Source organism: Bacillus rossius, chromosome 1, assembly GCF_032445375.1.
Source record: "Bacillus rossius redtenbacheri isolate Brsri chromosome 1, Brsri_v3, whole genome shotgun sequence".
Lineage (NCBI taxonomy): Eukaryota > Metazoa > Arthropoda > Insecta > Phasmatodea > Bacillidae > Bacillus > Bacillus rossius.
Window position 1 is genome coordinate 43,103,760 of NC_086330.1, and position 25,464 is coordinate 43,129,223.

General features: G+C 43.7%; 1 protein-coding gene across 2 annotated transcripts in view; it reads left to right on the forward strand.

Moving 5' to 3' along the window:
• Positions 1-14,470: 14,470 nt before the first annotated feature.
• Positions 14,471-25,464, forward strand: part of LOC134535208 (E3 ubiquitin-protein ligase SHPRH) — a 97,975-nt gene continuing 86,981 nt past the window's right edge. For both annotated transcript variants that reach the window (XM_063374249.1, XM_063374258.1), the window contains exons 1-3: positions 14,471-15,008; positions 16,009-16,176; positions 24,838-25,041. In XM_063374249.1, coding sequence (XP_063230319.1) covers positions 14,591-15,008; positions 16,009-16,176; positions 24,838-25,041 — 790 coding nt within the window. In that variant the 5' untranslated portion in view covers positions 14,471-14,590. The remainder of the gene's footprint in view (positions 15,009-16,008; positions 16,177-24,837; positions 25,042-25,464) is intronic.

Here is a 25,464-nt window from a genome sequence, read left to right on the forward strand (position 1 = left end):
TACGATCTTCGCAACAGTTAGTTTATCACCATGAGGGAAAAATTCAATGCGGCCGCCTCTTTTTACCTTGTTCAAAGTGTCCATCACCGGGCAATCCCTTTCCCTGTCGCCCTGCGTGGTGTCTCCATGCTGACCCTGCCCATAGCCGCCCGCTGCCGCCCGGGTCTTCAGCCCACGCCATCACATGCTGCGTTCTCCACACGAGTCCCGCCAATAGTCCTCGCTTCCAGCTGATACCTCCCACTCCCGGCCGGCCGCGTCGGTGACGTCATCGCCAAACCGCCGGGAGCGCACCAAGTGGAACTCATGCGAAACACAATCGATATCACGTAACTACCAATCCATAGTTATAAAATAAAGCGTTTAGCTTAAAATAAAATTATAACAGTCACAACCATTATTTAAAAAGATGAATTAACATCGAATAAAAAATGAAAATGTAAAAATACGTAAAATAAAACTATATAAAACAAAAGCCAGTAACCTCAATAAAGCAAAATTAAATTACAAGGTTAAATGTGGCCCTGACGGCCACAGACTAGGTATTGTAAACATAACTCACAGTGTTGATTGGCTGACCTTTTATTTCAGGCAATGGCACTGCAAAATGATGACGCCACTCCCGCTGCCTGATTAAGTTTTGAGTTAAAATGATCTCAGGGGGCAAAAACGGGGGTTCGACCTCGTGGCTGCAGGCAGGAGTGTGTCACGGTTTTAAACTACCTGGGCTGTTCAGGCCACCTAGGACGCCTTGAAAATAAAAGGAAAACCGACTGAAAAGATACTGCACTTTATTAAGACTGATACACTCGCTTGTCCAATGCCTGGCCGAGTTTGTTGTCAGACCATCGCTTCACAATTGGTTCAACACATTGACTTTGCGCGTGAACAGAATAGGTTGCAAACTCGTGTATAATGATTTATACTGTGACCGTTACTAACATGAAGGTAGCGGCAAATAATCGCAGTGCTGATATACTGCAACTGTTTATATGGTGAATGAAGTTAAACATATAATGACAGCAATATAAAATCAAACGTTCTTAAAGGTGGTTGCAATCTAACCCACACCAATGCGAATGTTTCGAATTGTGCGTAAGCCTGGCTAGATGAAAACATACGTAAGTCACAGTCACTTCTTACAGGTTAACAAAGTTATTACTTGGTTAGATTTCAGATACATATATTACACAGTTAAAATCAGCTAAATTGAAGACACGTATATTAAAGAGTTATTACATGGCACTCGAGGCTTGCTAAAAACCCTTAACAAATAACGATTCACTGGCGTCAAGGCCTGGAAACTGCGTATGACTCAAGTCCGCTGTCCGAATGCTTATGACGTGAACAATTACGTAGAATGTCGAAATATCCCTGTTGGGATTAAAATGAATTATGCGAAGAGCCGCACGTAAGAACATACGGCTGAGTGGGGTCGGCGCAGAGCTAAATGAAAAGATTTGGTAAACTTACAACTATTGCGATGAACTAGACGTGGCGCGAAACTGTAGGCTCTGCGTTCGCGGAGCGACTGACCCCTGTGAGCTACCGACACAAGAGTCTAGCGGCAGTTTAGGGCTTAATTGATATATTTGATATTACATGATTATTTAACAATTGCACATAATTTTCATATTATTTCAGTAGATTTTAATTGCTATTAATTTTATTGTTGTAAAAAGAAGAATTACTATTTAATTATACAAAAGCGCATTGCCACACCCGGCCGGGCACTGTAGTCGACTTGGTGTTGGTCGTTGCGCACTTTCACTCACACGGCGGACATCACGCTCGGGCGTGTTCGTTGCACTTACGAGTAAGTGTTGTTGCGACATAACGGCCTGTGCGATCCAGAGGGAGCACCGGCGGTTGGCGTCAATGTCACTAAAAAAACACACACATTCACATTGTAAACACTTGCATTAGGTCTTTGCTTCTAACTCCATGACTAAATTAACATGATATAAAAACAACTACTGACTTGTATAAGTGATAAGAAAACAAAGAGACAATAAATGGCAGATAGCCTCCAGACCGCATCTCGACTCGGCAGCGGCTCGAGCGGGATTGAAGAAAAGGATGCTGGGATGCCACATTCGCGCGCACAGAGAGGAAGTAACATAATAAACTGACGTCGGCCCAAAGGCCTCCTTAACTCTTACAGGCCTATATGTCACACCAATGCCTTCTTCTGCCGTGTGGTGCTTCGTGGAAGTGATTCTACTCGCCGAGGGTGCAGTGTAGACTTGTGTTTTCTTTTACAGGTACTTATTTTGTATTGTATTTCATTTTATATTTTATTTGTTTTTATAGTTCATATTAATTTTTATATATTTTATTCATATTATTCACCGGGCGCCTATGCCGTGGTTCTCGGCCTGTGGCCAATCCGCGCTTTCCGCGGGCTCGTGGAGGAGGGGAGTCAAGGTCGTGGCTTGTGGGAGGGGAGTCGCGGTCGCGGCACGTAGGGGAGTCAGTCGCGCTCGGGAGACGCTGGGAGGTGGACGCGGGAGACGTCGCTCCACAGCTCGGGTGAGGCCAGCGTCGGCAACGCAGCAAGTCGCCATCCAAAATGTGTCAGTCGCGGGACGCGGTCTAGGAGCGCTTCCTGGATATTAATAATAGCTCTTATTGTTTCTTTTGTAGCCATTTTTAGTCGCGATTACATGTGAACCACCCCTTACAGTGTGCGGGGAAACCAAAGCGCGCGGAACCGGGCATCGCCCTTATTGAGATTGCTACAGGCGGGACCACAGTAGCCCCATGTAAAGAGTGTGTTTTATCATACATAAAACCCCGAGACTTCATGTTGACTTTTATTTCCTGAAATCATCCTGGGCAGAATAGATCCCTTGGGCCACGAGGCACGAACCCTACTCTACCGCCCCTGAGCAGCCGGAGACGGGCCACTAGTAACAGGGACTAGCCGAGGCCCTGTCAGAACATAACTGTGGCATGCTGTGGACAGGGCTGGGACCCGGGCTTAAATTAAGAGACAAGAAGGTGTTATTTGTTTTACAATATGTACTGCAACTGGGTACATTTCCAGCCCAGATTAAGTTAATAATTTATTTTAATTTATAATTCTTCGTCCTGTATATATTTTTATCATTTGAAAACTCTTTGGATTTGTGAACGTATATCTATGTAATTGTGAAGCCAGGCCTAGGCACTAGACACGCGGCCTGACTCCAGTAGACATATCACGATAAGAAATCAAATAGGTTATAGAACCTAAGTTTTGCGGAGTTTGATGCGTATTTAAAGAGAAGGCTATAAAAATAGACTTTTATTATAAACAATTTTTATCAGCTTCACCATAACAATAACAAAATGCTTACAAATTACTTTAAGATAAACTGTGTGACAAATACTGTTATAAGCTCTTATACGGCAATTCTTAAAACGTTATGTTACAACAAAATAACTTCTGTATAAAGTCTTGAACAAATACAAGCTTGATATGTTTTAGCTAATAGTACTTAAAAATGATATACACATTTATGAGCGGAGTACATGGCTAGCGGGCAAGTGCCTACACAACGGTTAAGCATGGGCGATGCTTCGCGCTTTACTAAATATTCATAAGACATCGGGCACAGAAGAACAAGTTGACAGATAATGCTAACAGCGACAAACAGCGGACCGCTAGGCTGAGCAGAGAGCTCTTAATCATCTAGCAAGTGTAAGTGTGGCTGGACATGAAGCGTCGCTGGCCATCACTTGAGTCCCACACAATCGTATACGTGAAAACGGGGTAAGACATTGAAATATAATTTGTATGAACAAGGTAGCAAGACACTCGACGAAGCAAAATTAATCATGGAAAATAGACAAACTAACAGGGACGCAAAAACTGAACATAACTAATATGTCGTAATCTGGTCGACTAGTCCCTGAAAATGCTGCTATCCTGCCGGCTACTCAGGGTTCGGTAGAGGGGGGTTCGGGCCGCGTGGCCGAGGGACTTAGTCTCCAGAGATGAAATGAGAACAACTCGAATAAAGTTTGATGGTCCTTTATACTCAAGACGCTGAACACTTTACATGGGGCTGCCGCGTTTCCGCCTGTGACTATTTCTATGTGGGTCGAAACCCGGTTCCGCGCACTAATCTGGTTAAGAAAATTTCGGGACGTCCCGCCCGTGACGATTATTACTCCCACAGTAAGGAATAGAATTCTTATGACCCGCGCGCGACAGGATGTCTGCCCGGCTGTACACCACAATGACCGCGGAGAAAAGTAAAAAAGCACAAAACATACAACTGCGAATGACCAATTTGCAAAAATAAACTGCGACTCGCAAAAACTAGCAGATGACATCACGTGAGACAAAAGACAGGATAAAAGCACGCGACTGAATAGCAAATTAACAAGCTCGACTGCAAAGTTGAAAGAACATCTCCGCACGGCAAAGCCTAAAACCACTGTTAATACCGCGCCCGTTTTTCTCACCGTCTCGGAGCGGCGTCACCAACACATCCGTCGCCTCTCGTGCCGGGTCCACGACTGCCCTCTCGCTAACGCGGTGCGATGACACTCGCGTGATCGCTGTCTGCCGAGTCCTGGTGACGACTAACTCCCACTCCCCTGCCGCGCCTGAGCGCCCGCGTCTCCCCCCCCTTCGCCATGAGCCCACGGAACACGCTGATTGGTCACAGGCGGAAGCCACGGACTTGGCGCCCGATGAACAATTAAAACTTACACAAATACAGAACCCTTCAATACAAAATTAATTATATTAAAAATATAAGCAAAATATATACAAAAAACGTAAAACAAAATATATTTACAATAAAATAATATGTCAAATCCTGTATGGAAACAAAACGTCGCACATCACTCTCAATTGCGTCACACAACACACGCAAGAGATGGCGCTGGCGAGGCATAACGGCCTGAAGGAGCCGGGGAGACACTTGGGTCGACGTCAATATGCCTGGCCATATCTAGTATACCGAGTGACGTGGTAACAACGCACGAACAAGAAAGTTAGGTAGAATTTAAACATAGCTTCACCGAATGCCGCGGATAAAGACCACAACGATGACCGATGGACTATCAACAGCTCCTAATGAGTGAAGACAGCGACGAGAGCTAAAAAACACGGGCTTATATAGCACTGAAAACTACGACACAAGGAGCGCTGGTGTAGCGGCGGGCAGAGAAGGAGAAAACAGGAGTGGGGAAAATAAGGGAGAGAAGGAGGCGTCAGGGTGGGGGTAGAGGGGAAAACGGGATAGGAGCGCTGCACTGCAGCTGGAAGCAGAAGCAAATGCTTCAACCCCCCTCCCTTAAGTGTCTCTGCCTGCTAGAACGTTAATCGGCTTCAGCAATCTTCCAAAACACAGATAGGTAGGCTCATGACGCATCTTGAAAAGTATGAGGTCCAGCACAAACAGTCTCTATCAGTGGCATCTTCCACAGGTCCAACGTAGTCAGTATAGCATAAGACAAACGGGGCTCTGGCTGATGTGCCGACAGTCCAGCGAGTGACCCTCCAAGGGCCCACGGACAGGACACTCCAGCAAGAGTAAGCACGATCCAGCTGCACTGGACGCTCAAAGGAGAAGGCTCACCGAGAGCTGAACTCCCACAGAGGAAGATCAGAGCGGCTGCGGAGAGGTATAGAAGGTCACACTCAACGCGGGCGCTCCAGATGCTCACTACAAGGGAGCAGACGCAGGAATCTTCAACGACGGTAGCGTAGCAGGCAGCTCCAGAGCAGTATAGGTGGGGGTCTCTAGCAGGCAGGTCCCACTACCAGGGAGGAGAATCCGAAGTGGCTCGAGGGGACGTCTCCTGCTGAGTTGCAGACCAGATGACTGAAGATCCGATGGCAGCCAGGCAGCTTAAGGGTCAGGAATGGAATGGCGCGCCAAAGCTGAAATAAGACAGGAAGCCGCAAACACCACACACACAAAACAAACACCTAAATGAGTTATAATGGCTAAATATGACATGAAGAATGCCTATCCTAAAACCATAACATAGGTATAGTGACAGATACCAAAAATACAATACTTTATTACTATCATATATGTGGCCCAAAATCAACTAAACCTAAGTAATGAAGTGTTTCACCTGGGACACCTGGGCCTTGCGGAACCTGTTTTTAAATTTACAAGATTTAAGCAACAATGTATTCGTGCCCAGTATCCTATTTACTACAAATGGCCCTTCATAAGGTGCCATTAATTTTACATAAAGTTGAAATGCGAAGTTAGGTAAGCGAAAGCTTCTACATAGGACTAGATCTCTTATTTCATTGCGAGGAGTGGCTCTATTTTGATTGTAAACCTTAGCCACTTCCTGTCTGGCTTTGTGAATGTTACAAGATGCTGATTCTAAGACTTGTTCAAGACTGTGAATATCCAAACCGGAGTCGATGGGAGGCAGACTCCACTGATTTAAAAGAGGATGGAAAAGCCACGGCCTAGGAAGGGAATGCTGGGCAGATAACCGGTAGAGGAGTGATAGGCAGAATTCAAACCAACATTTATGAATGCTAAATCTGTGTCCCATAGAGTCCGATCAGTGCGATAAACCTTTTGACTGCCCATTCAAAGAGAAAATTATTGTAAGTACCAGATTGAAAGTATGGAGCATTATCTGAAACTTCTACACTTGGGGGCCCAAACAATTTAAAAACATGATCAGATAAGGCTTTAATAATAGAATCGGCCTTCATGTTTCTGAGGGGAAGCAGAATTACAAATTTCGAAAAAATATCTATCACCACCAAAATACACGTTTCCTTTTTTTGATCGGGTAAGCGGACCAAAAATATCTATGTGGATGACCTGCCATGGAGCCACTGGAGGATCAGCTGCATATAATCCTATTTTGGAATTGTGAGGGGGTTTTGAAATTTGACAGTCAACACAAGTGCGGACGTATTGGCGCACATCAGCATGAAGCTCTGGCCAAAATAAATGTATCGCAATACGTCGATACGTTTTATCAATACCTAAATGACAACCCAAAACAGAGGCATGAAAATATGCTAACACCATCGGTCTCAATAGCTTGGGTACTACAGCTCCTACAGCTCGACGAGCTCTACCTGTTGTACCTGTGAAATAAATTAACCCTTGTTCTTGTATGTAAGGCACGGGCTTATTTGCTTTAAGGTCTTTTAGAATGTCCTGACACAGTGAATCCTGGCTCTGACACTCTCTAATATTGAAATATGATTCCGGATGTAGTTTAAAAGAAACGATCTGTTCTAGATGGATAGATGCTGTTTCTGTCTGCTTAAATTCCTCAGGACTAAACATACGGGACAGTGAATCTGCAACTATATTGTCCTTTTCCTGAACGTGGTGGGTTGTGAAACGAAATCTGGATAATCTTAAAATCCACCTGCCTAACTTTCCTAACTGATGCGGGTGGTTAAATAACCAACTCAAGGCTCTATTGTCGGTAAAGAGATCAAATTCGCGTGAGTCCAAATAACTTCCAAATTTTTCTAATGCATACAGACATGCTAAGGCTTATTTTTTGTATACCCCTAGGCGGCGTTCGGATTCTGAAAGGGCGCGACTGGCGTATGCGATCGGTCGGATTTTGTCATTTTCTAAGTGTCCTTATTAATACTGCGCCCAGAGCTATAGACGAAGCGTCGACTTGAACAGCAAATATTTTTTCAAAGTCAGGCAAAATTAGAATGGGGGGAACTGCCATACAACGCTTTAAGGACTGAAAAGATTTCTTTTGTTCTGAGCCCCATGTGAAAGGGACATTCTTTTTGCGCAAGCAATTTAAAGGTGTGCTTAAGGTGGCAAAATTTTCAATGAACCTCGAGAAGTAGCCAATCATACCTAAAAATCTTTGAACGCCTTTTAGATTGGTCGGTCTGGGGAACTGAACTATAGGGGCAAATTTTTCTGGATCCAAAATTAAATTTCCTTGTGAAATCACAAAACCTAAAAATGTAACTGAAGTTTGCCAAAACTCAATCTTATTAAGGTTTATAGTAAGATGAGCTGATCGTAGGCGTGAAAAAACCCCAGTAATGTGCTGCACATTATCTTGGAAAGTATTACTGTAGATGATAATATCGTCGATATAATTAAAAACATATTTATACTTGAGGTCTGAAAGAATGTGGTCCAGTATTCTACTCATGGCTTGACTACCAAAACTTACACCGATCGGAATGCTGTAAAATTCAAAATGCCCGAAGGGCTTGGAAAATGTTGTATATTTACGACAAACAGGGTCTAGCAGGCACTGGTGAAAACTCTGGTTCAAGTCAATTACCTAAAAACAATTAGCTTTTCCTAGGTGTTGTAGGGCGCACTCTATAGACGGAAGAGGATATACGTCCTCATAGGTAATCTTTTGATTTAAAGGGATATAGTTATGTGCCTTGCACCAACCGATACCATCTTTTTTACGCACCAAAAACGTAGTCGTACTGAAATTAGAAGTTGAAGTTGAATTGACTCCGGCTATAAGTAACTTGTTTACAATATCACGCATCGCTTGTAGTTTAGGTGGAGAAACTTTATAATATTTACTGCGCACAGGAGTCTCGTCCTTTAAATAGAACCTGTACGGCAATATGTCACAGTTATCTATTTTTGACGTAATAACATCTGAAAATTTATCGATTATGGTTTTTATGGTTGAACGACGTGCAGACTCATTAACATCCCGACATTCAACCACAAAATTACACGAGGTGTCAAACCATAAAGGAAATTTACTTCGGGAGCAAAGTCGAAGCGCAATTCATGACGGCCGAGGTCCAAAACACTCTGAGTCTTACCTAAAATATCTAGTCCTATAATAAATTCTGGAGAGATATTTGGAACTACAGCGAACTTCCAACTCCACGAGAAATGTTTAATTTTGAAATGGATTACCACAGATTTATTAGACTGCAAACATTCACCATTTGCGATGCAAGTATTAAGTATGTCGGCGATAAACTTGTGCTGAGGAAATAAGTGAGGAAACATATTTACTAAATTCTGCAAAAAGCATTCACTAAGTACTGATCGCGTGGCACCAGTATCGACCAAGGCTGAGAAAAACTGATCATGGATTTGCAGTGGCAAATAATGCAAATAGTTAGATGAAGAAGAATTTTTAATAAAACGACAGAAGCGACCCCTTTTCCGCCCTGTCAATGCCAGTTTAACGGACACTTGTTTCTGTAATGCCCTACACCCTTGCATGAAAAACACCTGCGCTCGTTAAGGTTAACACGTGGTTTATCACAGTGATCTACAGAATGACCGTACAGGCAACAGTTTGCGCAGTGTGCATGTTTATAATTTGTGGCACCCGGCCGCGCGGCCGCGTCACGACTGTCTGCCTCACACACCGCAGGCGTGGGCGTTCCTCACACCTATCACAGCCCGGGATACTTCGCCGCGGAAAATTTTCGTTACTCTTTCCCTCTTTCCGGTGCACAGGAAACATCCCACTGTCTACGTCTCTACTCCCTAATTCACGATTTCGCGTCGGTGTGGCAAATACTTTATGACAAACAGGGACGCAAAAACTGAACATTACTAATATGACTGGCCATATCTAGTATACCGAGTGACGCAGTAACAATGCACGAACAAGGAAGTTAGGTATAATTTAAACATAGCTTCGCCGAATGCCACGGAGAAAGACCATAACGATGCCCGATGGACTGTCAACAGCTCCTAATGAGTGAAGACAGCGCCGAGAGCTAAAAAACACGGGCTTATAAGGCACTGAAAACTACGACACCAGGAGCGCTGGTGTAGTGGCGAGCAGAGAAGGAGAAGACAGGAGTGGGGAAAATAAAGGAGGGAAGGAGGCGGCAGGGTGGGGGAAGAGGAGAAAAGGGGACAGGAGCGCTGCGCTGCGGCTGGAAGCAGAAGCAACTGCTTCAATTGAAGCTCTATGACTGAAACGAATGTTTGAGAACTAGTAATTGTAAGGACCGCTATAGGAACAATTGAACTTGTAACAGTAATTTGCTTATTTTACAACTTGTTTATTAATGTAAAATTTTATAGCTAAATGTCTTTATTTTAAATGAAACGTAAGAATTTGTATTCCGCGCTATTGTTGCGTGCGGAATTGATGTATTTCATTTAAAATATTTGTAACTATCATTAATTCTCGGCCAATCAGGAACCGTATTTTAAATGTGGCACGCATTGTTAAACTACTTAAATTAAGAAGGTTTTAAAAGGGAATGTAATGGCCTATCAATAAATGGACACGTATCTGACTTCGTCGAAAACTATCTTGAAGAATAGCTATTTAGAAATAGGCATCCGCACAAAAGGATGAAAGAAACAGAATTTTTAAGTGCCATTGTATATTAATAGGGCCTTATTCAAAAGGATAAAGATTCTAGGAGTGCATAAATACGTGAGAAATATATGACTGTGTTTGTTACTCCATCTCGTTAATATGAAGCACGTATCACGCCCATAACGAATTTATTTTGTGGCCTAACTTCAAGAAAGACATTGAGAAACTTGAATATTGCAATATTAATTACGTGAATTTAATTTGATACTCGTATAACACACAACTCTAATTACCCAGTGGTCTGGGAGAGAGAGCATCAAAGCTCTACCAACATAAACTATTATGATTTAGCCGAGGTAAAAACATATGTAAATCATAATTTTACACTGAATCTGTGACTGGGTCGTGGAAGACCTACGTGCCTCCCGAGGCGCACGAGGCCGTCTTGAGGTTCTACCACGACCACGACCTGGCAGTACACCCCGGTACGGACCAGACACGACACGCGGTCTCCCAAACCTACCATTGGCCCGGCGTGGCGCGGGATGTGAGGGAGTACGTTCGGGAGTGCGAGGTCTGCCAGATCCGCAAGGCGCGCCGACGCGATGGGGAGCAGCAACAGCACCCACGACAACCGACCCACACCTTCCAGACCATCGCACTCGACCTGATGGGGCCCTACCCCAGGTCGCCCAGAGGGAAGAGGTTCATACTCATCGTGATGGATATGTTCACAAGGTGGACAGAGGCATATCCGCGTAGCAATGCCGGGGCATCCACCATCATCCATCTCATGATGCAGGAGTTCCTGCCTCGGTGGGGCTACCCACAGTCGGCCTTGACCGATAATGGCAGCCAGTTCATCGGCAAGCAATGGCAGGACTGGTGCGCGCAGGTGCATATCCAGCACCACACCACCCCAGCTGACCATCCCAGAGCCAACCCCACCGAGCGCAGTAACCAGGACTTGAAGTTCCAACTCCGACTCCGACTGACTGACGACCACTCGAAGTGGGACCAACACCTGGCCAACGCCCTGTTCTGCATCCGCCGTCGTATGAACACAGCCACCGGCCACACGCCCGCCGAGATTGTGCAAGGGAGTAATCTACACCTAGCAGGAGAATGGGCCACCCACAGGATGCTGCATGATGGAGAAGGGACGGAGGAACGCGACCAGCGCAGGACAGATATGTACGAAGATTCACGACGACGACAAACGACCTACTCGCAGAAGATCACCCCCAAGACCATGCGGGAGCCACCCCTAGTCCGAGTGGGAGACCAAGTCTACGCCCGGGTCCACCCGCTGTCGGCAGCCCTCCGCAACTAATGTGAAGGATTGGCACTGCGCTGGAGCGGGCCTTACAAAATCCAGAGACGCGTGGGCAGGACCGCATATCTGGTCAGACTCGGGGGGCGGCGCATCCGGAAGATCCACCGCGACGATCTACGACTGGCCACGACACCGGGTGAGCTGATGCCGGAAGAACCCTACCACGACGAAACACACGACGACATGCATGACGACGAACCGGTAGCAGACGAGCCCGAACCGGCTACTGGAGAGCATGACCACGACCAGTGGCGTAGCCAGGATTTGTGTATGGGGGGTGTTGAGAAGCATGCCCCCCCCCCCCGTATTAAAGCGTGGGATCCGGGGTCCTCCCCTGGGAAAATTAGGATTTTAAGGTGTAAAATAGTGCTATTTTAGCAGTTTTCGGTTTCTAAATTTAAATATTGTAATGGTAAACATTTTATTAATTTGTTTGAGTGATGAATAAGAAATTAATTAAAGATTTGGTGCTAAGGGGGGGGGGGGGGTTTGAACCCCTAAACCCCCCCCCCTGTTTATGCCCCTGATCACGACATCCGAACCAGGACACCAGAAGAGGCCCTCGACGACCTGGAAACACCAAGTGACGCACAAGATCTCACGCACGAGACGACAACGTCACGCCAACCGGGACATGTGACCCGCCACGGACAGGTGACCATCACCGACATCTCACTGAGCGACCCGTTGGGCCTATTGGGAGACACCGCCACCGTCGTCGACGAACCCGACGACGTGGTACTCGGTGCCGCCAGACAACAACTACAACTCTGTGCGGCTGGGCCAGTGATCGCCCACGCATCAGAGGAGGAGGTGGCAACCCTACCTGAGGGCACAACACCCATCGTGGAGGAACCCGACGACGAGGCAGGAGAAACCCCAGGTATACCAGAACGAAGGAGGCAACTTTACACTAGTGGGCCATCCAACAACCACGACGCGAGCAACCGCCGTACAACCCCGATGGAAGACCACAAAAACACCACCACGACCAACACTCGGACGCCTCACGACCCACCAGGAGCGCCCGACGAACCGTCCACACGCCAAGTGACGAGACCCGCCAGGGACAGACGTTCCCCGGGGTATCTGGCCGAGTACGACCTCGGGAGGGCCCAGAGGGGCCTCCGCGGCCTCCGCAATCCCGAGGGAACGACAGAGGAAACTCGACCACCGGTGGACACGCACTACCACGTGCGATCGTCCAGAGCCCCAACCGCCTGGACATGCTGTGAAAACTAGGCCACCACACCACACCACCACACGACCACAACACTGCACACCACTACCTCATCGCGCCTCCACGCGGCCCCACCAGCCGCAGCCACCAGTTCCAGAGTGCCGGCCCCACCAGCCGCAGCCACCCCAGGCGCCAGGATGGGGAGTCAACGACATGCTAGGGGTGCAAACTGACGCAGAGCCTGATTGCGTGCAAGGCCGGGCTTCTTCAGGGGGGGGGGGGGCGTGTTTGACGTCGTACCGACCGAAGGCTATTAGCCCGTCCTCAGCCCGCAGTACTGGCTCCTGCTGGCGGAACGCACCCCTCACCAAGTCTCCACCCAGATGAGACGAGCGGCGTAACCTTGGCGCATGGAGGGAGCGTCCCCCCCTCCGCACGCCAACCCCTGAGGAGTTCTGATCAGCTCGCAGCCCGGAGCGGACGTGCGCGTACCGTGGGGAGCCTTCAGTTTTGTCTCTCTGATTCCTCACGACTGGTAACTATAGTCATCACCAAATACCTTTTTCAACGCAACTCCCCACGCGACTCCGTGTCAGTTTTTTTCTACGGTGCAGGGATTAACCCGGCCGTTGCTACTTTCCAAGTCAAGCCAGCGAGTCTAGGGGACACGCTGGGCCGTATCGACCCACTCACGGTTAGACGACAGAGCTATCCCTGCGCCCTCCCGGAAAACACCCCAATTTTCACTTACAGCTCCTTAGACTCGCCGCGGGAATCGCACCCAAAACTTCGGCTGATGGCACTCTGGGCTAAGAACACGTAGGACCGTATCTCCGGCGACGCCACCTGAATCTTAGGGCTGTCCCAGAAATTGATGCGTTGGTAAGTTCGAATGTTATGTATTGCCTGCTGGCTGCCCCGTGTGGGTTGAAACTAGTTAGCCGGTTGGCTAGGATATCACGTGAAGCGCCGAAGTAACATCTCGGAGTTCACACACAGTACTTACGTATCACAACGAACGCTCGTCTTGGAGCACTGAATAATTAATTTAAATACCACTCGGTAAGTCGAGGCCGACCACGGAACTGAAAGAAAACATTTGCGGAAAAAATACAATTATAGAAACTATACATATCAGTGAAAATAAGAATTGCTGGTCCCGTGTTGCGCGGAGGCATCCGGCCTCTATGAGCTCCGAAAGGATACTGCCACTATTACCGCGCGCGACCCCACTCCCCTGCCAGCCCTCCCGCGGAAACGTGTGATTTTCGCGGGAAACTGAACCGGCCAGGTTTCGGGACAAGGCGCATGGTTTGGAAAAAATACATAAACATTTGTTGTAGTTCGACGGAGGGATATGCCACACCCAGCCGGATCCTTCCGCCGACGTAGCACTTGTTACCTGGCGTTCGCCCCGTTGCACTTTCTACACTCCGGTGCGCGCAGGAGCGCGTTCGGTGCATACACCTTCGTGAGACGTTGATGAGGCATAGCGGTCTATGCGACATAGAGGAGCATTGGCGGTCGGCGTCAGTACGTTCATATTACAATTACAATTTTACATTTATGTGTATAAGTAAACAAAACAGTGCTTTAAAAAGAAGGTGATTAGTTCCTTACCATATTTGTTTGTCCAAAGTATCGACTGTGCTGTACCAAGCGAACAATTTTCGTACTAAACTTGACTTTACCTGACCCATAAACACAATCTCTATCTGTGCTAAAACTTTTAAAACCTCCCTCTTCTTTTGTTTATAGACAATTTAATTTTTTCAACCGGTGGTATTTTATGTATTGGTAGGCGATATTTATCTTTTGCAGAAATGGTTAAACGGAAACAACGTACCCCTAAACGCGTGTCAGAACTTAATGAATATGTTTGGGAAGGCCGACGCTTGGCTGTAGCTGAGCCAGAGCACCAAGATGTGCCTGAAAACAGTGGAAACAATCGTAAGAAAAGGACTAAATTGGGAAACAGTATAGCTCCAGTAGATTATGTATTACAGTCAAAATTATCTGATTGTTTATTTTATCTCAAAATTGTTGGACTTGGAAATGAAATATCAAGTCTTTTTTTGGGAACAGTTATTTTAAATGTCGAGGCTAGTTCTTTACCACAGTGTACAGAATTTTGGCTGTACGTTAGTGAAGAACAAAGAAAAAGTTTCTTGTACTTCGAAGTTGATGACAAGGTACACTACTACACAGTGACACAGGGTCTGGATATAGACTTTTATTCAGGTAAGCTATAAGAAGTATATAAAAATATTTAACGACTTGTTACATTTTTTGCTATTTATCAGGGCCTCATAAGTAGAACTCCATGAGATAGGCCTTGTGTGAGTATGGAAACATGAGTACATTGTGTCATAATGGTCAAGTCTTGGGTCTTGCATTTGTGCTACTGGCTGGTGGCAAAAAAACTCCCACACTCCCATCTCGAAAACACTCAATACCAACTCTTGGGAGGATTCTTGATGGCAAATTTTGCTCATCAAGTTAATGTGGCAAGTCAGCCTGACATCCTGTCTAGGGAAGGTAATGGAGAGGCTGGTGGGGGTAATGGATGACTTAGGGGGGTGGACAATAGACACCGTGGTTTCAGGAGAGGGTTCTCATATGAAACACAGGTGACGGGGTTGCTGGAAGATCTGGTGGAATCGGTGGACGGGAGAAGCAGAAAGATTCAATTTTAATCGACTTTGAAAAGGAATTTCATAAGCTACTGCACAAGAGGCTATGTAATGGAGAAGGTAGAGTTGTTGGTAAAGGATGACAGCTTGGTAAGTTGGGTAGAAGACTTCTTTAGTGATAGGAGACATAGGCTGAGGGTGGGAGAGGAAATGTATGAAGAGGGGGAAGTGACATAAGAAGTGCTGCAGGAAATTGTGTCTGGCCAATCAGGAAGCATCTGCTTTATAGGTGCTACTGGCTAGACTTAAGCTAATTTTTTTGTGTGTGGCACCAACAGACTATCCACTTAAATCACAGCTTATCTGCTATCAATTCCTATATAAATACTGTGTTGTTCATCACCCTGGATATTGGCTGCAACAAAGCATGCAAAAACATTGGCCACTTGATGATTTATGATGTGGCCTCAACACAGAAGATAAGTAGTAGTTTTTTATTCTGGCCACAAAAGCATACACATTATCATCATTACTATTATTTAAGGGCTTTTACATCACTAGCACAGTAAGGAAATAAGTGAGTGCAAATTTAGTTATTTTTATTTCAGCTCTTTCCCGTAAATGCTTTACATTAAAGTTCGAAGAATTTGATGGTGAGGCTTGCCATGTGAGAATACGCATTTATCTGCCAGAACCTGAATGCCTGAGACTGCAGCAGAAGAAAGTTCCCGAGCTGCAAACCGTTATTGGTCATTTTTACCAGATTGCAGCACCAGGTAAAGTATCTAGCAGGATCCACATTAGCCTATGTTGTAGGCTTGCTTTAATGTGTTTTGGTTCAAGCAATTAAGTTCAAAGGCCTATGGAGAATTTCATTTGTGTGTGTGTGGTGTTGGTGGGGGGGGGGAGGGGGGGGGGAAGGGAGTGGTGTGTAGAACCACTTGTCAGCAGTTTGCTTTCAAATTATTTCCATTTTTTGGTGGGGATGATAGATAGATTCACAGACCAATTATTGTTGTTTGATTTAGTATGCTCTTGTGCCTGCCTATGAAGTATCCAAACTAGTTTCATTTACTTTCTTTATCACGTAAGAAAAAATAATAATAATGTAATGTCATCATACAATTTATTTGGTGATTTCTTCAGGGGTAATTTTCTGATTTATTTACATTGCACCCAAAACATTGGTTATTCTCATCATAGGAAATCTGTTTTGAAAAAAAGAAAATGAAAACTAATATATATAAAATACTAGCTGACGTACCCGGCGTTGCCCGGGCTAAACACATCATAATAAGCAACATCACTACTGGGTTTCAAGTTTGTGGGACATACACTTGAAAAATAGGAAATTTGTATTTTAAAGTCCCAGTGATTGTGCAATATTGTTGCATCAAGGCTACGCATCAGCAAAACAGGGACGCCAACTTTCAGCTTCATTTTGTGGGAAGGGAGGTAACCCCTAGACAAGACGTGATTAATGCACAAAATGATAGCATGTTCCGAATTCAAGGCAACGCCATTTATTGACCAAAGTTCTAAACTAAACTGTTATTAGCGCCTTTAGTTCGCTAGCAGCCGTGAACTTCACTAAGCAAAAGGCTTTTGCCAAGGAGAAGGAAAAGAAGTTTCTAGACCTTACTATTTGACCGTACGGCGAACATAATATAAATGACACAAACTCACTGTTTGTGTGTCTATGATCTACCTCCTATGATTTTCTGCTATAAAACTGGATTTACCCTTATTCACTCCCTTAGGTATGGAATTTCATAATTATATGTAGTCTATGTTACTCTCCGGCCCATAAACCTATCTATGTGCAAAAAAATCATGTCGATCCGTTACTCCGTTGCTGCATGAAAGAAGGACAAACAGACATACACACTTTTGCATTTATAATATTAGTAGAGATACTAGTTATTAAAGTTTTTTTTACCATTGCCCCAGTAATAATTGTGAAAACAATTTAATTGTATTATGTTTTTAAACAAATTCCTTGTGATGACCACTGTTCATGGTATGTGGCTCCGCACTTCACAGAAGATGAAGAACTAAAGCTCTAGCCAATTCATGACATTGAAGCTCAAATTTACTGTTCTGTGTTATTATGCTAAAGTATTGTGTACATGTTAAATGTATTAAAATTAGGTAGATAAAGAACAGTAAGTATAGTGTGTTTAGCACAGTGATAAATAAGAATTAATTAACAAATGCAAATCTACAGATGTTGAGAGAGAGAGACATTACAAAACTACTTAGTGGATCTGAGTATTTATAATGACCAGGATTTAAGTTAAAAAAAAATATAAATACAAACAACTTTATATGTTGTACTGTGTAATTTTTCTGTTATTTTATCTTAGAGTATTTTTTTTGTAAGCATTTTAATATTACATTGAATTATGATCATTATCAAGCAATGAATAGAAAGAAAGGGCCCTTTGTACATAATGTACCTACTTAAAGTAATAAATTGTTTTATAATAAATTATTTATTTTAAGTAATTATTAGTCCCATATTTTATGTGCTTCTCTGATAAATTAATTAAAAATTAAGTAGGTGCTTGCCTTAACACAGGCACTCAGGAGTTGTCCGGAAAGCTGCACATTAAGAGGACTTCCTCAGGACCCCAGTAGAAAAGAGTTGCAAAACTTGAAAATCGTGAACAGCCAAAAGAATTGCGAAAGGTTGAGGCAGGTCAAACATGGGACTACTCGGATCAAAGGGGGGGGAGAAATCAAACTTCACGAGAAGAAGTCTTTGGAAGGCTAAAAGTGGGCAGGCCAGGACTCTGCCGAGTTGTGAAAAGGATTTAGGCTTGGGGCACGGGGCAAGATTTTTGTGTGAGCAAAGTATCACGCTGGAAGAAAGGTGGGGAGAGGGTTTTAGAATGGCATGATGCACTTTTGCACAGGATACAGGGAATGCTGTGAATAGCCCTCAAAAAAAAAAAAAAAAAATCAAGAACGCTGACGCTTGGCGACAGGATGCTGAAGATGCCGAGCCGAAAGGCTTAAGAAAACTACATAAATATCTTTAAATAAAAATTCCAGTAAATAAATCTAAAATAATAACTTTAATATAAAAAAAGTACTATAAATTATGTAAAAGTGGCACACACTTCCCCCGCTGAAATGTGGAGCACAGGGTCTAATCATGAGAAAAACCAGTTAGTAAAAAAAATATCTGAACTGTTCAAATGAAATGAAAAATCAGGATAAAGATATCTAGGCTAAACAATACAGTTTAGGTAAGAATGAAGTAGATAATCTCAGATCTTGGATATGGTGAAGATTTGCTGACAGACACGAGATAAAAAAAATACTGAGAACAGCAAATGGAACTATGCCCTTATAAACTCAGTATTAAATGGGGACTATACACCCCTGCATATGAAATTACGAGTACAAAATGGGGACAATATAAACCCACATAATAAAAAAAATTAACTGCTTTCTCAAGTAAGCGAAGCGGAAACTTGGTCTTGTAATCAACATCATTAGCTGAATGTAGGATCTAATTGATAACTCATACATACTCTGAAGAGTGATCAATTCCTCAGGCAGGAACAGAAGATAACCTAAGAGAGAAAATTCTCAAAGCTAGATTAAGAATGGAACCCAAAATATCAAAACCTCTGAAAATTGGCCATAGAAATTATTTTTGATGACACAGAAATAATGGCTAGACAACTTTGACTGGTACAATGGTGTGCTAAGAAAAATTATTAATTAAATGTGCTGTTTAAAAAAATAATTAAATTTAACACTTAAAATTTACTTGTTATTAAAAACAAAGAATAAAATTATAATAACAAAAGTCAAATAAATAAAGAAAAAAGAATTCAGTGTGTAGATGAAGAGACAAAACAGAACAAAACAGGACCTCTAAAAATGTCTTGTCGGCTTAAAAAAAAAACTCTTAGATGCCAAAATTCAAGTGCCGACACCCAACTACACAACCCAAGGCAAAACAAAAGGACACACACCTGATATTGGTCACCAAGATCCTGATAGTTAAATATATTTTCTCACTGAACATTGCAGTTCAACAAACCAACACAAGCTGACAAGATTTATAAATTAGTCTAAGAAATTAAACAATAAAATTTATCAAATGGCCATCCAACAGTGAAAGGCTAGCTCCCATACCCTAGATACTTGAGAAAAATTTAGCACCTGCTCAAGCAAGCTTGATCATGAAAAATAATTTTACTTGAAAAAATTGAGAAATGTCAGCAAAGGAGAGCACAAAAAATATGTAGGCCTATAACTGACTGTAATTTTAAAGAAAAATTTTAGAGAAGAAAATAAATTCGAAACCATACCTTGAAATGAAGACAATGCCTCTACACGACAGTTTCATTGAGCAGAACTCCACTATACAAAATCCACCAGAGGTAGCTGAAACAGAGTGTCATAGCAACTCTGAGCCGAAACCGCAACCACCCTAGCAAACTCCATGCAGCAGACACCACAGGTGAGGTGCTATGCAGCAACAAACATAATACAAAATAAAAACAGGGAGAGTACCAAAACTAAAAACTAAACAAACGTGGAACTAGAAAGACTAAATAACCTGAAGCATTATTAGAATGAAGACTACACAACAGCTAGAATTGTGACAGTCACAAGAGTGTTATAATTTAGTAAACATTAACTGTTCTTATATAATTAGCATTAGCATTATTACTCTGTGTTAACAATCAAACATTATTATTAAAAAATATACAGAATCACAAATAAAATAACTAACTTAAAATGAAACTATTGTTACGATCGGGTTTGTGAAAGGATAGCCCAATTAAAGATTTTATCACTACACAGTTTTATTGATGGCCACTACTTATGTCACTTACAAATAATCTTCTAAATTGGCAAATAATCTATTGCACTTATAATTGTTGCTTCCCCAGTCACTCGTTTTCACACACCGCACACCTCGCTGGGCCGCACCTCTGGCGCAACTCAGGCCGCAGCACCCCTTGCGGACCTCCGTCAGCCGCACTCCGCCGCCACCGTCCCACCTCCCTTCGCCGATGACCCACTCGACGCCTCGCTCGGAACTCCGCCGCGCCTGCGGCACTATCACCCGGAACTGAACTCTCCGCCCTGGAACCTTCGTCCAGGGACTTCGCCGCTCTATCGCTCGGAAACTCCGCCGTGGAAAAACTTCCGACTCCCAGCTGAACTGACTCACTCCCTGCCCTGGAACCTTTGTCCAAGGACTTCGCCACTCTGCCGCACCCGCGGCACTATCGCCCCGTAAATCTTCGCCACAGGAGAACTCCCGACTGAACTGCGTCTCACTCTGAGGCCGGCATCCTCGGCATATATATCAGCCCAGGCATCCTTCTAGAATTCACGAGCATGGCTGGGACCAGTCGCGTCATTCTGTGCCGACCTGATGGCAGAAATATTTCGAAACACGTGTCAGCGGCTTGCGTAACTCCGCAGCGGTCAGGATTTCAATGTCAAACTAACAGTGCCGTGCAGGGAGCTGAGGGCTGGAGGGAGGGGAAGCTGCGACTAAGGTGCGCGCGGCACGTCTCATGTTGCGCGGCCACATGATGTCAGCCAGCTGTGCACCTGCACGTGTCACGGCCTTGCTCACGTTAGTAACATTGCCCCTTCCTTAAACCTGTTCGTCCCGAACAGGTAACGTATCTCCTCCTGGGTGTCCCCATGTTACTCGAAGTTTAGGCCTCCTGCCTTTCCTCCATCGCAGGCTGTACAGTCTCACCAGATAACCCTCTCTTGCAGTAGATGTAGCTTCTCTCGTCACCCGGTGACACTTCTGCATCACAGATGCCCCATGTCGTTCAGTCAGCTGCCGGAGCCGGGCCGACCGTTGCCTTGGACGGGCCCGATACTCTTGAGTGCATAGCTTATTGCCTTCAAACGGTTTCCTTGTTTCTTCCTTTTTCCTTTCTATTCCTTCTCTCACAGCTACTTGTTCACACATCATTTCTTCCCGGCTCTTCTTCGTCTCTTCTTGGTTACTCGTGCCCTCTTGGTTCTTCTGAATCTCGCCTGGACTACACTTAGTTTCTCCTTGTACCCTCTTCATGAATCCTTGTGTTCTCATTGTCTCTTCTTGGTCTTTCTTCCCCTATTCTTGGTCTTTCTTCATCTCTTGTTGGTCTTCCTGCATCTCTTCTTGGTCTTTCTTCATTTCTTCTTTGAGCTTCTCTATCTTTTCTTGACTCATGTTCATCTTTTCTCGGATTTTCTTCAGCACTTCTGGGCATTTTCCCCTCTCTCTCTGGTTTATCTTCATTTCTTCTTGTTCAATATTCCTCACTTTGTAACCCATCTTCACTACTGTAGTTGCTTTTCTTCAGCTCTTCTTTCATCTTCATGTCCTGGCTGTTATCCTCTCCTTGGCTAATTTCCACTTCACTGTTCTCCTCTTGGCTGGTCTCCTCTTGGCTGGTCTCCTCTTGGCTGGTCTCCTATTTGCTGGTCTCCTATTTGCTGGTCTCCTCTTTGCTGGTCTCCTCTTCACTGTTCTTCTCTTCGCTGTTCTTCTCTTGCTCGATCTTCTGTTTGCTGTTTGTTCTCTTGGCTATTCTTCTCTTGGCGGTTCTACTCTACTAGACTAATCTTCACTTCAGTCTTCATTTCATTCTTCATTTCTTTCTGGCCATTCTTCATTTCATCCTGACCCTTCTTCATTTCCTCTAGGCTATTATTTGACCCGCTCTTCGTTTCTTCATGATGGTCCTTACTCTCATTATTTTCACCCTTCACTTCTTTCACAGAGTTCTTCATACTGGTTCTCCATGCCCTCATGTCATTTAACATTTCTTCCAGGGCAACCCTTATCTCCCTGTATTGCTCGACAGTAAACCCTACAGCAGCCATCTCTCTCTAAAGCATTTACTAATAAAACCACCTACATAATTATTTATTTATATTACTGTTATTAATTTGGAATGACCTAGACTAAACTTCTAATTACTCTAACACTAACTCTCTTACATTCAAAACTAACCTCAGTATACTCAAACTAACTCTATAATATTTGAAGTTCACTAAAGTTCTAAACATTAAGTTTATTCCCGAAAAACTAAATACTATTCTTATCTTTTATTCTCATAATATAACTGAATCCTAAATCAATTAATTAGGGCTATCCCATATCTGACACCAAAAATGTTACGATCGGGTTCGTAAAAGGATAGCCCAATTAAAATTTATATCACTACACAGTTTTATTGATGGCCACTACTTATGTCACTTAAAAATAATCTTCTAAAATGGCAAATAATCAATTGTACTTAAAAATGTTGCTTCCCCAGTCACTCGTTTATACACACCGCACACCTCGCTGGGCCGCACCTCTGGCGCAGCTCTCGCCGCATCACCCCTCGTGGTCCTCCGTCGCCGCACTCCTCCGCCACCGTTGTACCTTCCTTTCGCCTAGGACCCACTCGACGCCTCGCTCGGAACTTCGCTCGGAACTCCGCCGCGCCCGTGACACTATCGCCCGGAACTGAACTCTCCGCCCTGGAACCTTCATCCAGGGACTTCGCCGCTCTATCGCCCGGAAACTCCCGACTCCCAGCTGAACTGACTCACTCCCTGCCCTGGAACCTTCGTCCAAGGACTTTGCCACTCTGCTGCACCCGCGGTACTATCGCCCTTGAAACTCCGCCGCGGAATAACTCCCGACTGAACTGCGTCTCACTCTGAGGCCGGCGTCCTCGGCTTATATATCAGCCCAGGCGTCCTTCTAGAATTCATGAGCGCGTCTGGGGCCAGTCGCGTCATTCCGCGCCGACCCGACGGGAGAAATTTCTCGAAACACATGTCAGCGGTTTGCGTAACTCCGCAGCGGTCAGGTTTCGGATGTCAAGCTAACAGCGCCGCGCGGGGAGCTGAGGGCTGGAGGGAGGGGAGGCGGCGACCCAGGTGTGCGCGGAACGTCTCATGTTGCGTGGCCACATGATGTCAGCCAGCTGTGCACCTGCACGTGTCACGGCCTTGCTCACGTTAGTAACACTATTATTAAAAGAGCATTTGGATCTTCCATGACAGACTTTAGATTTGATAAGAATAATAACAGAGGTTGCCAAAGGCAAAGTGTTGGTGAAGCCGAAACACTTATATAATGGTCATGGCTCATTGGCTCAGGGGACTGCAAAATGCAACTTACTGCTCATGAATTTCAAAAGTTTGCTTGCTGGCTAAACTTTACCAAAGTAAAAAAATTAAAAAATTAAAAAAAAACAAGAAAAACTGAATATTGCTCGGAGGTCTCTTACTCCAAATAATGCACAAATTTCATACTTGCAATACTTTAAAACTACATAATTTTGTACATTATTAATGTTTAGTGAGAAATACTTTACTGAAAAAGCAAATTATTAAATTTAAATTAACTGTCAAAGTTAGATAAATTTTACAGTGTAAGTTAAAAAAAAAAGTGCCATAAATTACCTGAAATTGGCACACCGGGTTACTAGTTGCTTGCACTCGTAGTGGGCCTCTTTGTTGGTCGGTCGCCTATGGCCACTGGACCTCTTAGGTCATGTACATGGCTCCTACTGCTCAACTTCTGCTAGAGGCCTTATATACTTCTTAGGTATTTTATTAGGCTGTACCATTGGTATGAAATCACCATGGGACTTCATCATAGATCACAAGCTTTTTTCTAAAGTCATTTCATCAGTTTTTGATAAAGTCTGAATCTCATGTGTGTGTAGAACTGTGCCAGAATATTTCACTGGTGGATGTTGTGTATATTTTGGCAAGAAATAAAATTTATAAATGTTTGGCCAATATTTTATTCAAAAAGCAAAATTACCTAAATATTAGTGTGGCACATAATCTTTAAATTTCATTGTTAACTTTTATTTTCAATTTCAAGTTATTTTTGATCATTGTGATTGTTAATGGAGTTGGAAAGGACATCCTTGCTGAATCAGTCAGACATATAACATTTTATGCTTTGTATATTTCAGTCAGATAAATAATTAAAAAGTTTTGAAAGAAAATATATATTTGTTTAGAAACGTATACTAAATGTACAACCTCTTCCATCGTATAATTCCACCTGTACAATAAAAACTCATGACGAAGTCAATATGTAGGTTATTATTTTAACAATATTACAGGAAATCTAGAATGGTTCTTATTTTTGTAAAATAAATCCTGAAAATGTACTGTATATTTTACACAGGCAGATCTTTTTGGTTTCTTTGGTCGTACTGCACGAGACAAGTTACCTAAGGACATGAAGAAACATGGTACATAGTTTGAACAGCTTGTGACTTTGATCATTAGTCATTACACAAGGTAATGTGTACCAATCAGCAAGTAGTGTCCCATCTAAACAGTCTGAGGCAAACCATGTTTTATCTGCTAATTAGATACTGTGTACAGCTGTATAACTGTGTTGAATGCAATTTTTTAATTTCTGTTTACAGTTTTCGATGACAGTAGGTGTATGATCAACCACAATGTTCAAGAACTGTATGATGCAGTTAAACAGTTTTATCGTGATGCGGGTGATCCTATGAATTTCAATGTGGAACACGAGGATCTTAAGCCCAAACTACGTCCATATCAAGTACAAGCTGTTAGTTGGATGCTGAGTAGAGAATCACAATCTCCAAAAACAGAGGCACAAGGTATTTGTTGAGTGTACAGTAAAACACCCTCATGAGAAAATCCCACCTAAGAAAATTTTGTGGATAAGAAGTTTAAAATTTTAGTACTGGACCAGGGGTGAAGGGTGGTTTTCAAAGTAGGGGAACCATCAGTTTAGGTATCAGGAATTTTTACAATATTAAATGGCTCTTCAAGTTTTAAGAACATTAGTTTTATTTATTTTAAAACTTTTTTTTTCCCCATGGTTTTATTAGCTTCACATGTAATCTTTCCATTCAGTTTTTACCCACTGTTCGATGCCTGAAGCTTTTTTTTTTTTTTTTTTTTTGTAATTTTGAATTCATATAAAGAATCTCTGTCAATACAATATTTTGCTAATTTAAGACCTTAGTGTTAAGGGTTAATTGGGGGGGGGGGGAGAAGGTCAGAGGGTCAAAAAACCA